At 44.0% G+C, this 17429-nt stretch overlaps 1 protein-coding gene across 1 annotated transcript in view; it reads left to right on the forward strand.

Moving 5' to 3' along the window:
• The first annotated feature begins 200 nt into the window (after positions 1-200).
• PRPSAP1 (phosphoribosyl pyrophosphate synthetase associated protein 1) overlaps positions 201-17429 on the forward strand; it is a 40042-nt gene continuing 22813 nt past the window's right edge. Inside the window, exons 1-3 of the mRNA XM_064270708.1 lie at positions 201-904; positions 3618-3670; positions 9781-9847. Of these exons, the coding sequence (XP_064126778.1) occupies positions 735-904; positions 3618-3670; positions 9781-9847 (290 nt within the window). The 5' untranslated portion in view covers positions 201-734. The remainder of the gene's footprint in view (positions 905-3617; positions 3671-9780; positions 9848-17429) is intronic.

Here is a 17429-nt window from a genome sequence, read left to right on the forward strand (position 1 = left end):
GGGGTGCTTCTGACACGTTCAGGGAACCTTGTCTTATAAGCAAGTACAAGGTTGGAGAGTGTTTGGGGGAAAGCCTTTTAGATCACGCTCAGGAGTCATTTTGGTATTAAAGGCTACTAGCTGAAAATAACCCCGCCCTTCACTTTTCAAATAAAATCATAGTTGAACGCATGCGCCTCGGAGGTCGCAAGCGCTGTGTTATCATAGAGGTGCAGAGCTAGATCGTCTAGTCGTCCCCGGCGGCAGACATTTTGGGTCCTGGCAAAAAAGTTGGAAAAGTTTGGGACCTCTACTAAGTCAGGCTGCACCGGCCAAGAACGTGAGGATAAAAGAACTCCGGCCGAAGCGGCAAAATCAGGGGGCTGAGGGAATCTATGATCCGGCCCTCGGAAGAACGGGCTTTTAAGGAGTTGCCCACCTCCCTGCCCTCATCTGTGATGGCGACTCTGCGGACGCTCTAACCAGCGCCCCTCAGATTCCTGGAGGGGGCGGTGGCGGCGACGGCCTCACCTCTCGTTCAGAGGTGGCTAGGGGCTGGTCACAGCGCGCGTGGGCTCTGCTGGAGCTCTTTGTGGCCTTTGGGGCGAGGAGCTTGGGGGTCTTAGGTCTCCGCCTCCAGTGCCGGGTCTTTCAGCGCCTTCCCCTACCGGACCCCGGGCCTCGCGGCCGGTCAGTCAGAACCGCCCCCGGTCGAGCCCGGCGCGGGCCGGCTGTAACCGCGCCTCGGGCCGGCGATGCCCAAGAAGCTGCTGCTGCTGCCCCCGCTCTCCGCGTCCTCGGCCTTCCGCGTCCCGCGACCCCGCCCCGCCGCCCGCCCTGCCATGAACGCCGCTCGCACCGGCTACCGAGTCTTCTCGGCCAACTCCACGGCCGCCTGCACGGAGCTGGCCAAGCGCATCACCGAGTGAGCAGGGCTGGGGGCGGCCGGGGCGGGCGGCCGGGTCCTCCGCTCCCGCACCCCACTCCTAGGCCCAGGGGTCATTTGGCCTCGAGGCCCTGAATCTGGGAGAGGGGGTCGCAGAATCAAGACGTTTCAGAGCTGGACAAGCCCTTGGAGATGACAGGAGCCACCCCCCAAATTTTGCAGCTGAGAAGCGTCAGGCTGACTTAGGGACCCCTCTCACCACCCGATTTCTTGGCTTTGCTCGCTTTTTCTTCGTCTCCCCCACTCCCACACCACAGGCGGCGGTGAGGATGGGTTGGGGAACTCATTCTGAGACCCCCGGAGTGAGTGCCTGGGAGAGAGAGGCTCTGTGGGTTTGGCTCCCTTTACCCCTTTCTGACTCTGTTTATCTTTCGATTCCCAAGTCCCGTTTATGGAGACGGGAGCAGGATGTCATTATAACCGGGAGGACGTGTTGGGAGGGTGCAATGGATGGGGGTGGCAGGAGGGCCATCCAGGTGGAAGGCCCTGAGGTGCACATTGCAGCAACAGAAGCAAAGGAGAACAGGGCAGCCTCTAAGGAAGCCGATTTGTTGAAGTTAGTGTTAGAAATGGTAGGCCTAACCATATTTTGTAAGTCAACTTTGGCCCTGGATAAGTAAGTCATTTGAAGGAGGCCCTGGGTGGCACAAATAGTTGTGTGGGGGACTACTGGACAAAACATGGTCCTGCAGAAGAAAGGCCTGGCAGTCTTCTTCCAAAAGGGCAGCCATTGAAAACCCCGTGGAACACAGTTCTACTCTGACACACAGGGGGTCTTCATGAGTTGGAATCGATTCCATGGCAAGTAACCACAACAATAAGTCATTTGAAGTAGAATCTTTGCCTCTTTGTTTTGTTTAAACCCAAGGAACCTGTTGGTCTCAAGCAGCTTTTGGAGTCTGACAGCTCTGAGATGCCTTCCCAGCCTTGACACTTACTAGCTCTCTGTGACACTAGGCAAGAGACTGTTCTGGACTTCATTTGTAAAATGGGATTGAGTCTATCCAGCGACGATATTGTGACTATGGAAGAGATAATGTAGATCAAGCATCTAGCTGAGCAGAGGCTCATAGTGGACCTCTGAGCAACACCTGTTTACTAATGGCCTGTTTCTTCTAGTTGGCTTTTCAGTCTTTTGGAGGATCCCAGAGTGCTAATGGTAAAGGAAGAGCCTTATGGGTCCTCTCTTGATAAATCTGCTAGGATATGACATAAACAGTAGCTTGTCTTTTAACATTTAAAGGCATTGTCATATTTTAAGCACTTAATGTATCTTAATGCTTCTCTGAATTTTCCATAATTGGCAACTAATTACATGAATTGTATTTTTAAATCCTAGGTGATGACATCAAAGAAGGAGGAAACTTTAGTCCTGTTTTCTTATATTCTTATTTTCTCTTCAGTTAGAGTTTTGAGATTAGAAGACTTAAAAGAAAAAAACCTTTTTCAAAAGTTCTGCAATCTACTATCTAGTTTCTATTTCAAACCTCTGATTATTTGTCTTTTCTTTCTGAGGCCAACTAAAAGAACTTTAAATATCAAGCTTGTGTTTGTTTACATGAGGTCAGATTTACTCCACACTGACCTTGGGGAGAGAGACTGAAAACAGGGGAGGAGGGTGGATTTGAAAAGTGTTTTTATTTTTATCTTTGCTTTTTATATTAGGTTCTTCCCTGCTGTGTTCCAGGAAAGTTTTACATTATTGCAGATAACAAGTATTTATAAATAGTTCCCTTATCTGCTCTTTGTATTGAGTTTCTCTGTAAGATTTAATTTGAAAAATGTTTTACTGCTGAACAAAGTTTGAAGAGTAGATGACCCCCGAGGCTATGACATTCCAGGATTCCCTAAGCAGTGGATCTTAAGACTTTTTGAATGATGCAGTGTAATCAATAAAAAACAGGTGTATACTTTCCCAGGATGTGTATATGTATTTACAAGTCGTGTGTGTGTGTGTGTGTGTGTGTGTGTGTTATAATTAACAGGAAGGGACCCTCCTCTCAATTCCTACATTTAGTGGCTTTTTGCTAATTTCGTTTCATCCGTTCACCCCTCACTCTTTTTCTAGGGAGGCGGGGCTTGATTATTTTAAAACCGATTACTCCCTAACATGCAATTTCACTCCTAAAGATGATAATGGGAACTGAGAATTTTTTAAACTACCCTATTGCAAAAAAATTAACATTAATTCCTTAATATCATCTAGTATCTAGTCCTTGTTCTTATTTTTCTGATTGTCTGAAACATGGAGTTTTCCAGTTGGCTTGTTGGAATCAGGATCCTGCGTGTGGTTGATGTCACGGCAGTCTCCTTTAGTCTATCTGCTTCTGACAGTTGAGACATTTATCTCTGGCTTGTGTGTTTGGAATCATTGCTGCTAGTGACCAAGCATTTGTTTGGGGGCGATTTTCACAGACAGGCGTTATATTCAGAAAACAATGACCCAGACATTACCCTTTGGTTGTGGGCTCTTTGCAGTAACGAAGTGAATTATTACAAAATGTTGAGCCCTGGAGGTTGCTGTGGTGGAGTGACAGTGGGCAGACATTTAGTTCCTCCTGACTTTAAGCTTCCTAAATTGCTTATTGGCAATGAATGCCAGTCTGGTATAGTTTAGTCTTTCTGTTGAAGGTATGCATGTGATTTTTTTTTTTAAAGAGAATTATTAATTGCTATTTTTTTCTGCCGGTAGGCGTCTTGGTGCTGAATTGGGAAAATCTGTTGTGTACCAGGAGACCAACGGAGGTAAGTTAAAATTCTACCTTAAACACGCTTTATTTTTTGAGCTATGTTTAATCAGCTTTTTTTTTATTGTTAAATATGTATAACAAAATTTTTAAGTGTACAGTTCATTGGCATTAATTAATCACATTCACAATGTTGAGCAATTGTCACCACCCTCTACTTCCAAAACTTTTTCATCATCCCAAACAGAAACTCTGTACCTATTAAGCAATAGCCTCCCCCTTCTTTCCTCTCCTCGCCTCTGATAACCTCTAATCTACTTCTTTTCTCTATGAATTGGCCTATTCAAGGTTCCTCCTTGTCTTCGTAGCATGCATCCGAACAGTGTTCCTTTTTATGGTGGAGTAGTATTCCATTGTATGGGTATAGTACATTTTGTTTATCCATTCATCTGGATGGACACTTGGGTTGTTTCCACCCTTTGGCTATTGTATAAATAAAGTTGCATTGAACACTGGTGTACAAGAGTTTGTTTGAGTTCTTGCTTTCAGTTCTTTGGGGTGTATATTTAGGAGTGGAATTGCTGGGTCATGTAGTAGTTCTGTGTTTAACTTTTTGAGGGACCGCCAGCTGTTTTCCAAAACAGCTGCACTGTTTTACATTCCCACCAGCAGTGCACAAGGGTTCCAGTTTCTCCACCTCCATGCCAACACTTGTTATTTACTGATGTTTGATATTTTATAGTAGCCCTCTCGGTGGGTATGAAGTGGTATTTGTATTTTCCTAGTGATTAATGATGTTGAGGATCTTTTCATGTGTTTATTGGCCATTTGTGTATCTTCTTTGTAGGTCTATTCAAGTCATTTGCCCATTTTTTAAATTGTGTTGTCTTTTTATAGGAATTCTTTGTATATTCTGGGTATTAAGCCCTTAGCAGATACATGATGTCTAAGTTTCTTTGTGCTACTATAACAAATTATAGAACAATATCATTAATATCACACACACACAAAATTTTGCTGAAGATCATACAAAAACGGCTGCAGCGGTGTATCGACAGGGAACTGCCAGAAATTCAGGCAGGTTTCAGAAGAGGATGTGGAACCAGGGATGTCATTGCTGCTGTCAGATGGGTCCTGGCTGAAAGCAGAGAATACCAGAAGGATGTTCACCTGTATTTTATTGACTATGCAAAGGCATTCGACTGTGTGGATCATAACAAACTGTGGATAACACTGCGAAGAATGGAAATTCCAGAACACTTAATTGTGCTCATGAGGAACCTTTACATAGATCAAGAGGCAGTTGTTCGGACAGAACAAGGGGATACTGATTGGTTTAAAGTCAGGAAAGGTGTGCATCAGGGTTGTATCCTTTCACCATACCTATTCAGTCTGTATGCTGAGCAAATAATACGAGAAGCTGGACTGTATGAAGAAGAACGGGGCATCAGGATTGGAGGAGGATTCATTGACAACCTGCATTATGCAGATGACACAACCTTGCTTGCTGAAAGTGAAGAGGACTTGAAGCACTTACTCATGAAGATCAAAGACCACAGCCTTCAGTGTGGATTGCACCTCAGCATAAAACAAAAATCCTCACAACTGGACCAATGAGCAACATCATGATAAACGGAGAAAAGATCGAAGTTGTCAAGGATTTCATTTTACTTGGATCCACAATCAACAGCCATGGAAGCAGCAGTCAAGAAATCAAAAGACACATTGCATTGGGTAAATCTGCTGCAAAGGACCTCTTTAAAGTGTTGAAGAGCAAAGATGTCACCTTAAAGACTAAGGTGCGCCTGACCCAAGCCGTGGTATTTTCAATCGCGTCATATGCATGTGAAAGCTGGACAAAGAATAAGGAAGACTGGAGAAGAATTGACGCCTTTGAATTGTGGTGTTGGCAAAGAACATTGAATATACTGTGGACTGCCAAAAGAATAAACAAATCTGTCTTAGAAGAAGTACAACCAGAATGCTGCTTAGAAGCAAGGATGGCGAGACTGCATCTTACATACTTTGGACATGTTGTCAGGAGGGTTAAGTCCCTGGAGAAGGACATCATGCTTGGTAGAGTACAAGGTCAGCGGAAAAGAGGAAGACCCACAACAAGGTGGATTGACACAGTGGCTGCAGCAATGAGCTGAAGCATAACAATGATTGTAAGAATGGCTCAGGACCAGGCAGCATTTTGTTCTGTTGTGCATAGGGTCGCTGTGAGTCGGAACTGACTCAACAGCTCCTAATGACAACAACAGAAGTACCGCAAGTGGGTGGCTTTAAATGAACAGAAATTTATTTTCTCATGGTTTAGGAGGCTAGAAGTCTGAATTCAGGTCTTCAGATTTTGGGTAAGATCCTTGTCTCAGCTTCTCCAAGCAGCTGGAATTCCTGGGCTTGTAGACTGGTCTGCCTCCAAAATCTTCAAATAGTGTAGGTCTTCACCTCGTGTTTGCTTTCTTCTGTGCCTGACCTGTACTTTATATCTCCAAGTGATTTCCTTAAGCCACACCCTACAGTGATAAGGCCTCATTAACATAACAAAAAACCTGATTCCCAATGGGATTGTGTCCACAGGTATATTTTGTTGGGTGCCACCTAGTCCATTTCTGCTCATAACGACCCCATTCTGTAGGTCATCTTTGCACTTTCTTGATAATGACTTTGCTACAAAAGTTTTTAATTTCGATGAAGTCCAGTTTATTTTTTCTTTAGTTGCTCATGCTTGTGGTCTTATCTAAGAGTCCACTCTCCCCATTTCCACCCCAGGTTCCCTGTGTCTGTTGATCTATTGCCCGTCCCTTCCCGCCTTCTTGTCTTGCTTTTGGACAGGAGTTGCCCATTTGGTCTTGTATATTTGATTGAACTAAGAAGTATGTTCCTCACGTGTGTTATTGTTTGTTTTATAGGCCTGTCTAATCTTTGTCTGAAAAGTGGGCTTTGGGAGTGGTTTCAGTTCTAAGTTAGTAGGTGTCCAGGGGCAGTAGTCTTGGGGGTTCCTCCAGTCTCTGTCAAACCAATAAGCCTGGTGTTTTTCTTGGTGGATTTGAATTCTGTTCTACATTTTTCTCCTGTTCTGTCTGGGACTCTGTTGTGATCCCTGTCAGGGTGATCGGTGGTGGTAGCTGGGTACCATCTAGTTCTTCTGGGCTCAGGCTGGTAGAGGCTGTGGTTTATGTGGCCCTTCAGTCCTTTGGGCTAATATTTTCCTTCTATTTTTGGTTTTCTTCATTTAGCTTTGCTCTAGCCAGGATGGGACTGGTAGATGTATCTTAGATGACCGCTTGCAAGCTTTTAAGACCCCAGACGCTACTCACCAAGGTGGGGTGTAGACCATTTTCTTTGTGAACTATGTTACTTCAGTTGACCTAGATGTCCCCTGACACTGTGGTCCCTGGCCCACAGCCCCGTTAACTTGGTCCCTCAGAGTATTTGGATGTATCTAGGAAACTTGTATACCTTTGCTTTAGTCAAGTTGTGCTGATTTCCCCTGTATTGTGTGTCGTATTTCCCTTCACCAAAGTTGACACTTGTCTACTGTCTAGTTAGTGATTTCCCCTCCTTCTTCTTGTAACCATCAAAGAATGTTTTTTTCTGTGTGTAAACCTTTTCTTGAGTTCTTATAATAGTGGTCTCATCCAATATTTGTCTTTTTGTGACTGACTTCACTCAGCATAATGCCCTCCAGATTCATCCATGTTGTGAGTTGTTTCGCAGATTCATCATTATCGTTGCTTAGTATTTCATTATGTGTATGTACTGTAACTTTTTTATCCATCTGTTGGTGGGCATTTTGATTGTTTCTATTTTTTTGCTTTTGTGAATAGCGCTGCAGTGAACATGGGTGTGCATATGCCTATTTGTGTGATGGCTCTTATTGCTCTAGGATATATTCCTAGGAGTGGGATTGCTGGATCGAATGGTATTCGTATTCCTTGCTTTTTAAGGAGGCACCATATCATTTTCCAAAGTGGTCGTACCATTTTACATTCCCACCAGCAGTGTGTAAGAGTTCAATCTCCCCGTAGCGTCTCCAGCATTTATTTTCTGTTTTTTGGATTTGTGCCAATAATGTTGGGGTGAGATGGTATCTCACTGTAGTTTTGATTTGCATTTCTCTAGTAAGCCCACAGAAACCCTGGTGGTGTAGTGGTTACGTGCTACGGCTGCTAACCAAAAGGTCAGCAGTTCGAATCCACCAGGCACTCCTTGGAAACTCTATGGGGCAGTTCTACTCTGCCCTGTAGGGTCGCTATGAGTCAGAATTGACATGACTGCAGCCGGTTTAGTAAGCCCACATTTTTTACAAAGGCAAATTGGTATAAAATAATTTGGAATTATTTTTGCAAAGTTGAGAGCCTGAGTCCGTGATGCTCTGCTTCCCCTTCTCTTTCTTTGGTATAAGTAGTTTTGAGGAGCTAAATTACTGAGATGTAATGACATTTGGGGATTTAAAAAAGCAAAGGGGCTGAGCAGGGGAAAGAAGGTTTAATGGAGACTTACTTGGTGACGTTAGAGACATTATCAGCTGCCAGGGCGAGTCAGGAGTGAGGTATAGATATTTAAAAACCTGAAGATGAACACATATAGGTGAGGCATTCTATTTAGCAATTCACAAACTTAAAAAATTCATAGTGGCGATATCGGGGGCGGAGGGGTGTCTCATAAAATGAAGCTGTCCTGCAGGAAAAGGCAGTTTAGTGAAGACTGCTTCGTCCCCAGCTGCGGCCCCAGCCCGGCATCGCTGCTACAGCCCTCGTAACATCTCGCTTTGGCTGTTGGCGTAGTTTCCCAAAAGGTCCTCTACCTCCATTTCTGCCCTCTCTAGCCCACTGTACACCTCAACTAGGATCTTGCTAAAATGCAAATAATTTTGGCTTACTGCAGCTTAAAGCCATATGCAATAGAGCCCCAACTCCTCAGCAGTCACTTGGGCCTTCCAGATCCAGGTCCTGCTTCCTCACTGGCCTCGTCTTCCGTCCCCTCCTTCAGTGTGTCTGTGCTCTCTGACCTTAGAGTACAGCTGAAATCTCAGCACTTCTCACGACCTCCACTGCTGCCACCCTAGTCCAGCTGCCATTACTGCTCGCCTGGACTCCCTAGGAAACAAGCAGCGTGGTCTCCTGGAGCCTGTCTTGCCCCGCCTCATTTTCTTCTCAGGGCATTCTGGTCTTTTAAAACAAGTAGATCATGTCTTCCCATCCTCAGTTCCTCCAGTGGCTTCCCTGTCACTCTAGCAATAAAGTCCAGACTCTTGTGTCTCTGGCCCCTGTTGGCTCCCTGACCCCTCTGTCCCTCTTTGCCCTTGCTCACTCTGCTTTTCAGCGACTTCCAGTGCACTGCCTGCTCCTCTGCCCGGCACACTGGGCCCCACAGCTTCACATGTTCCCTTCCTCCCCTCCACCCTGCACAGTCAAGCCGGCAGCGAGGCCCTCCATCTCAGCCCTGTTACTCTTTCTCCTTCCTCATGGCTGCTCTGTCCTTGGCAGGTAGGATCTGGAGAGTTTGCTGGCATCTCTGGTGTGATACTGTCTCCCCTCAGCCATTCTTCATCCCCGTAGCCCAGGGCCTCCCCTTTGGAAGCCTAGCACAGGGCCTGGCACAGAGCAGGTCCTCAGCACTTGCTGAGAGAATACTAAGGTTATCAGCCTTTTCCCTCTTTATTTGCTGTAGACTTTTCCCTGGGTGTCTTGTTTGTGTTTTTATTTTGGTGATGGGCTTTCTTTATTCAACTTTAAGATTTTATGTAGACTTGTTGGTGACTTTTACCTTCTATTTTTGGCTAATTTTCCTCCTAGCTTTGCTATTTCTTATATGTGTAATGTAATTCTGAAATCTATGGTGGTACGGTCGTTAAGCGCTTGGCTGCTAACGGAATGGTCAGCGGTTGAAACCCACCAGCCACTCCGTGGGAGAAAGATGTGACAGCCTCCTGCTTTCATAAGGATTTACAGCCTTGGAAACCTATGGGGCAGTCCTGCTCTGTCCTCCAGGGTTGGTAGAGTTGGAATCGACTCGACAGCAGCAGGTTTTTTTAAATTGTTTATTTTGGTGTACCAAGTGAGGTGTTGGTTTAAAAAGATTTTTTACTCCAGATTACTACCTACGTTATTGCATCATAAGGTGCTTTTCCTGAAGCTTGAGAACATTTTTATTTTTCAGAGACAAGAGTTGAAATAAAAGAATCTGTGCGTGGCCAGGATATTTTCATTATACAGACAATACCCAGGTAAGAGTCAAACCAAACCAAACCTGTTGCCAGTGAGTTGATTCCGACTCGTAGGTAAGTTAGTACTACTTTATTTACCCTTTTCTTCCCAAAACTTTAGTAATTCATTATCTTTATATGAATAGCAATTCTTTTTTTTTTTTTTCCTTTTTAAGTATAAATTCGTTTGCACATGAAACTAGTTGCTTTCCAAAGTATAGTTATGGATTTCTGGAAACATTTGTCCCCTGCCCCCCCCCCCGTTTGTCACACTGTACTGCTAACCCTTTACTTAACCCTTTACTTGACCATGTCCTCTGTTTTAAACTCCAGAACAAGTATCTTCCTTTCATACGCAGAGAACCTAGGTCAGCTTCTGTCAGCTCAGCAAGTATGTGCCTAGCAGACTCTGCTGAAAAGCTTTTGGTTGTTGGTGTTAAATGCACTGCATAACTGCTACCAGGTCAGACAGTTTTTGTCCCATGTTTTGTTTTGCACAGTGGTTTATTTCTAGCCTGTCTCCATCCCAGGTATCACTGAATCTCCTCTCTTAGAGCAGGAGGGCTTGCCTATTTGAGTATTAGCCTCCATGTAGGATTCTCTATTTCTCATCACCTCACAGGGCATGGGGTGTTTAGACCCTCTGTCTTTGGAAAAATCCAGACCTTCAAGTCCTGATCAATTGTTAAAAATTTTATTGTGGTGGAATAAAATAGCAGAAAGCTTGCCATTCTAGTCATTTTAAAGTGTGCAATTCAGTGGCATTAGTTACATTGACCGAGGTGTGCTACACTGTCGTCACTATTTCCAAAAGTTGTCATCACCCCAAACGGAAATTCAGTCCCCCTTCAGCTATAATGCGTATCATTTTTAACCCTTCAAGTAAATCCTCCCTGGCAGCTGTTCTTAGGCCCCATCAAGGAGATAGAGAAAACTGAGTCTGGGAGAGACTGAGGACCACAGGGTCACAGAGTGAGTAACTTAACAAAATCCTTCTCCACTGCACTATGGGCAAATAATAAGTATTTTATTTTTAATACTTTTTTCTGATTCTAAAAATTACATTCATCACTAAAAATTCAGGCATAATAGAATTGTGTGTCAGAAAATGAAAACTTCTCCTCAGCTCCCATTCTTCTGAGAGAACCAGTTTAAATAGCTATTTATTCCTCCATATTTTTATATGTGTGTACAAGTGTAGGCGCCATAGTTCAAGGGATCCTCAACACCAAAGCACAGTTACTAGACTGGTAGAAGCTAGAGGAACCACCAAAATTATTGCCCTGAGATACACTTTAAACTTGGAACTCAAACCATTCCAGTGGTCATCTGTCAGCCAAAGAGAGAGTGACTCATACAATAAATAATATCACCTGTGAGTACTTTGCTCCTCTAAACAATTATCTGAATGAGACCAGATGGTCAACATTTACCCTAGACCAAAGACGAAAAGGTATGGGGGTGGGGGGGACACAACAAAAAAACAAAACCAAAACCCACTGCCGTCAAGTTGATTCCAACTCATAGCAACTGTATAGGACAGAGTAGAACTGCCCCACAGAGTTTCCAAGGAGCGCCTGGTGGATTTGAACTGCTGACTTTTTGGTTAGCAGCCATAGCTCTTAACCACTACGCCACCAGGGTTTCCAAGGGAGGACAGGGAAGCTAGATTAATGGAAACAGAACAGTCAGAATGAAAATGAGAAAGCTGACACATTGTGAAAAGTGTAACCGAAGTAACTGAGTAATATATGTTTAAACAAAAAAAAAAACAAACCTGTTGCCATCGAGTTAATTCCGACTCATAGTGACCCTATAGGACAGAGTAGAACTGCTCTATAGGGTTTCCAGGGAGCGCCTGGTGGATTTGAACTGCCAGCCTTTTGGTTAGCAGACGTAGCTCTTAACCACTGCGCCACCAGGAGTCCTTGAATAATGTATAGAAATCGTTAAATGAGAACCTAATTTGCTATGTAAATTTTCTCCAGAATCATAATAAAATATTAAGAAAAAACCCAAAGCACAGATCTTTTTAATTTTTTAAATTTTGTTTATACAATAAACATCCACATGTTCACATTTCCAGAGGGCATGTAAGGAAGCCTCCCTCTGATCTCTGTTCCCAGGTACCCAACTTCCCTACCCAAGGCAGCCAGTGGTACCAGTCTCAGGGATTCTTCCAGAGACTTCATGCATATTTAAGCAAGTGATTACATATTTTCCTTCAGTTTTACATTTAAAAAAAAAAAAAAAACCAAACCCGTTGCTGTTGAGTTGATTGAGTCATAGCGACAAAAGGAGTTTACAGTTCACACTGGTGAACTTTTAAAGAATAAAAATACTATATCAGTACATAAAGACCTACCTCGTTTTTTAAAAAAGAAATACTTATTTTGAAACAATCACAAACTTAGAGGTTATTCAGAGTAAGTGGCAAACCTGGTGGCCCCCCCCGCCCCGAAATAAGTGTGCAGTTCCTCCAAGCAAAGAGTTTCCCTCACATAACCCTAACAGAGCAGTCAGAGTGAGGACTTTAACGGTTCACGACTGCATCTGGCCCTGAGGCCCCACTCAAGTTTTGCTGGTTGCCCCAGTAATGTTCTCATAGCAGAAGGACCCAGTTCAGAATCACAGGTTGCCTTTAGTTTCAGGTCTCTTCAGTCTTCCTCAGCCTCCTTGACTTTGACAACGGTGTTTTGTCTAGTGTCCCTCACATTGGGTTTGTCAGATATTTCATCATGATGAGATTCAGGTTAGACATTTTTGACAGGAATATCACAAGAGCAAAGCTGAGTTCTCATCTTAACCTTTTGCAGCTTTATAGTAGCCTGTATGGATGTGTCAAAATGTATTCAGCTGTTCCCCGTCAGGCAATTCCTAGTCTTGTGCTGACACAGGTGTTGTGAATGTAGGAACACAGGAAAGAGCTGCATGTGGGCCTAGGGCCTTGGTGGGGCCACCTTAGACTAAGAGCCCTCTAGGAGTTTATCGAGGAGTAGAGAAGAGTGAATCTCAGCCTTGGCAGCCACACGGGAGGCCTAAGTCTAGAAGGCAGTAGTGGCTAATAAAAGTTCCTGGTGTCACAGTGATTAAGAGTTTGGCTGCTAACCAAAAGGTTGGCAGTTTGAATCCATTAGCCACTCCTTGGAAACCCTATGGAGCAGTTCTACTCTGTACTATAGGTCACTATGAGTTGGAATCCACTCTAGGCAGTGGGTTTGGTTTGGCTCACCTCTGAGAAAACAAAAGAATGTGTGTCTTGTGAAGAAGTGCTGATCTTTAAGGAATCCTGTCAACACGGCTTCATTGCTCCCCACCTTAACCTGGACTTTGAGCTTTGGTGGCAGGCTCTTCTCCAGGAAAAGAATTAACTTGGTCAGTGCATGATCAGCTGTGGGTGGGTCTTGTGCCAGCCTATGAGCCTCTGTGGTCCTGGGCCCTTTGTTCTGTGACATGTATTTAGAGACCACTGCGAATCGGGAGGAACTAAGAGATTCTGACCCCCTTGGGTGAGGTAGGCAGCACAGCATAAATGATAGTGGTCACAGAGGAGGCTCTGAGCCACCAGCAGGAGGGTGGCTGCTCTGCAGTCTGCCTTCTGTAGACCACTAACATGTGGTGAATTGGGATAGCTATGCCTTTAATGCCTCATGAAAGTGTAATCTTTTTAGATCAGTTTCCTGTTTATTAATCACAGGAGCGACCCTAGTGTCTTAGTCATCTAGTGCTGCTTTAACAAAGAGAAATGTGTTTCCTCACGGTAGAGTAGGCTAAAAGTCCAAATTCAGGGCCTCAGCTCCAGGGGAAGGCTTTCTCTCCCTGTCGGTTCTGGAGGAAGGTCCTTGTCCTCAATCTTCCCTTGGTCAAGGAGCTTCTCGGTCACAGGAACCCCAGGTCCAGAGGATGCACTCTGTGCCAGGTGTGCTGCTTTCTTGGTGGTATGAGGTCCCCAACTCTCTGCTTGCTTCCCTTTCCTTTTATCTCTTGAGAGATAAAAGGTGGTACAGGCCACACCCCAGGGAAACTCCCTTTACATTGGATCAGGGAGGTGACCTGAGTAAGGGTGGTGTTATAGTCCCACCCTAATCCTTTTAACCGCAGGCAGAGATTATGATTTATAATGCACAGGAAAATCACAAAATGGAGGACAACCACACATGGCCTAACTTGAGTTGACACATATTTTGGGGGATACAGTTCAATCCATTACACCTAGTAAGACCAAAGAATTTTTAATAGTGGTGAAAAATGCTTGACAAAACATACGTCTTCTCAGCAGTTTCTCCACGTACGATTCAGCGACATGGATTATATTCTTCAGGTTGTGCGGCCATTCTCACAAGACCAAAAGTGTTTTGTTTCCTTGTATTTGTTTTTTGTGCCAATATACACAACCCAGCATAGATCGATTCTACATGTACAGCTCAGTGACATTGATTACATACTTCATCATGTCACCTTTCTCACTGTCTCTCCCTGTTTTGTTACATCACTTTTAGACTCTGCCCCTTGAGGTTCTCATCTGTGCTGTAGGTTAACTGTTGTCAGAGTGAACTCACACAGGTCATTCTTCGTAGAGCATGTTGTTCAGGGCAGACTTTCTTTATTATTTGAGCTAAACTGTTTAGTTTAACAATGGCTTCATAGGATAGTTTTGGTTCAAGGTTTAAAGATTATTTCTGGGCAGTAGATTTGGAGGTTTCCTGAGACTCATTGGATCCAGTAAGTCTTTTTTCCATATCAATTTAAAGTTCTGTTCCCCAATTTTTTTCCATTTGGTCAGGGTCCATCTGTTGAGTCCTTGATCAAAATGTTCAATAGTGATAGCCGGGCGCTGTCCATTTCTTCTTGTTTCATGGCATAGGAGGTAGCAGTAGTTCATGGAGGCAGTTAACCCTGCAGTCCACATCCTTCTCTGACTCTTGGGTCTCTTCCTTCCTCTGCCGTTCAGGTGAATAGAGACCAGTTGTGTAAGACCAAATGTTTTTAATAGCACATTTTCCTGAGGCTGTCAAGTATTTTTTTCCTTTGCTTTTATTTTGGTTTTAGGAAGTAGGGAAGAGACATACCAATAGAAATAGCTGACGTTAGAGTGGCTGATATGTGCCAGGTACTGTTCTCATGCTTCAGATGGATTACCTCACCACAGCCTGACAGACTGAATCAGGAACTCAGGTGTGCAGTAACTTGCCCAGGGTCACACAGCTGCTGGGAGGAGTAGCTGGACTCAAACCCAGTTGTTCCCGACTCCCAGGGCCCTGCTTTCACTACTAAGCTATATCCTGGTGGCATAGTGGTTAAGTGCTACCACTGCTAACCAAAAGGTCAGCAGTTTGAATCTACCAGGTACTCCTTGGAAATTCTATGGGAGCAGTTCTATTCTGTCCTATAGGGGTGCTATGAGTCAGAATCGACTGGACGACGACGGGTTGTTTTTTAGTTTTCCTACTGCTCCAGGCATTCAGTGTTCGTTTTTCATGTGACTGAGGGAAAGGGCAACCTTTTCCCCAGCTCTTTACCACTCAGTGATAGTCTTTTGAAAAATTCTTACCTTCTGGTTCCCATCTTTGTTCTTTAATCATAAAATCCTTGATGTCTACATTTTGAATGTGCACGTGTATGTGTGTGTTTGTGACTGTAGGGTAGAAGGACAGCCATACCCGTAATTTCTCTTCCATGCCCCCGTTAGAGTATAAGTTCTAAGAGGGTAGGGACTTTCTTTGTTCACTGCTAGGCCTCCAGCGCCCAGAATAGTGTCTGGCCTGTAGTTGGCGCTTGATGAATTTTTGTTAACGAGTACTTGGATCTGGCCGTCTGCTCCCATGAAGATTACAGCCTAGAAAACCCGATGGGGCAGTTCTGTTCTGTCACACACTGTCACTGAGTTGGAATTGACAGCACCTGGCAATAGCAACACAACAAATACAACTATGATACATTTCTATCATTTCTTCATCTTCACAAAATAATTGTGATTCCCCTCTGCTGCCCTTTGAGCTCAGTGCATCTCTACTTGATGATGGTGTTACCTCCTTCCCTCCCGGACCTCACCTGAAATTGAAAAGACCTTTGAGGCTTCTATTTAGAGATTCCTGTTTTTAGTTCACACTTGCCTTAACATGTCATAAAACAGTCAACATTCACAACCTGCTGGCCTGGCAAAATAATGGGTATTGTTAACACTTCGCCCTCTTAGGATCCTTTCCAGGTCCGCAGTCGTGACAAACAAGTCAAGCAAAGAAATGATGTGTTGTCAGTCTCCTTTGTGGTAGGTAAGACTTTGTACTGTATGTATGATTCTTGGTTTTTATGTCTCTTGGTAACAGGAATAAACCAAAAGCCAAACCAAACCCATTGCTGTCAAGTCAATTCCAACTCATGGTGGCCCTGTAGAACAGAGTAGAACTACCCCATAGGGTTTCCTAGGCTGTATGTAATCTTTGTGGAAGCAAACTGCCACATCTTCCTCCCATGACGTAGCTGGTGAGTTTAAACTGCTGACTTCTGTTAGCAGCCAAGTGTTTCGCCACTGTGTCACCAGGGCTCTACCCAAGAATACTCAGTGTGAGTAATGCACACAGTCGCAATCTACAGAGAAGCCGGAATTTACAAATGAAGGAACCAAACTAGCAGAGGAAAATGTGCTGGTTAATGGCGAATTGACATACACGTAAAAACGTTATGAATAGCAGCAGAACACTGTCTGATATAGTGCTGGAAGGTGAGACCCCAGGTTGGAAGGCACTCAAAAGATGACTAGGGAAGAGCTGCCTCCTCAAAGTGGAGTCGACCTTAATGACGTGGATGGAGTGAAGCTTTCTGGACCTTCATTCGCTGATGTGGCACGACTCAAAATGAGAAGAAACAGCTGCAAACATCCATTAATAATCAGAACCTGGAATGTACGAAAATTGGAAATTGTCAAAAATGAAATGGAACGCATAAACATCAATATCCTAGACATTAGTGAGCTGGAATGGACGGGTATTGGCCATTTTGAATCAGAAAATTATATAGTCTGCTATCCTGGGAATGACAGCTCGAAGAGGAATGGTGTTGCACTCATTGTCAAAAAGAATGTTTCAAGATCTATCCTGAAGTACAACGCTGTCAGTAATAGGATAATATCCATACACCTACAAGGAAGACCAGTTAATACGACTGTTATTCAAATTTACGCACCAAACACTAGGGCCAAAGGTGAAGAAATAGAAGATTTTTATCAGCCGCTGCAGTCTGAAATTGATCGAATGTACAATCAAGATGCATTGATAATTACTGGCAATTGGAATGCGAAAGTTGGAAACAAAGAAGAAAGATCAGTAGTTGGAAGCTGTGGCCTTGGTGATAGAAACAATGCTGGAGATGGAATGATAGAATTTTGCAAGACCAACGACTTCTTTATTGCAAATACCTTCTTTCACCAACATAAACGGCAGCTATACACATGGACCTTGCCAGGTAGAACACACAGAAATCAAATTGACTACATCTGTGGAAAGAGACGATGGAAAAGCTCAATATCATCAGTCAGAACAAAGGCTAGGGGCCGACTGTGGAACAGACCATCTATTGCTCATATGGAAGTTCAAGCTGAAACTGA

This window comes from Loxodonta africana, chromosome 18, assembly GCF_030014295.1.
Source record: "Loxodonta africana isolate mLoxAfr1 chromosome 18, mLoxAfr1.hap2, whole genome shotgun sequence".
NCBI classification, from domain to species: Eukaryota; Metazoa; Chordata; class Mammalia; order Proboscidea; family Elephantidae; genus Loxodonta; species Loxodonta africana.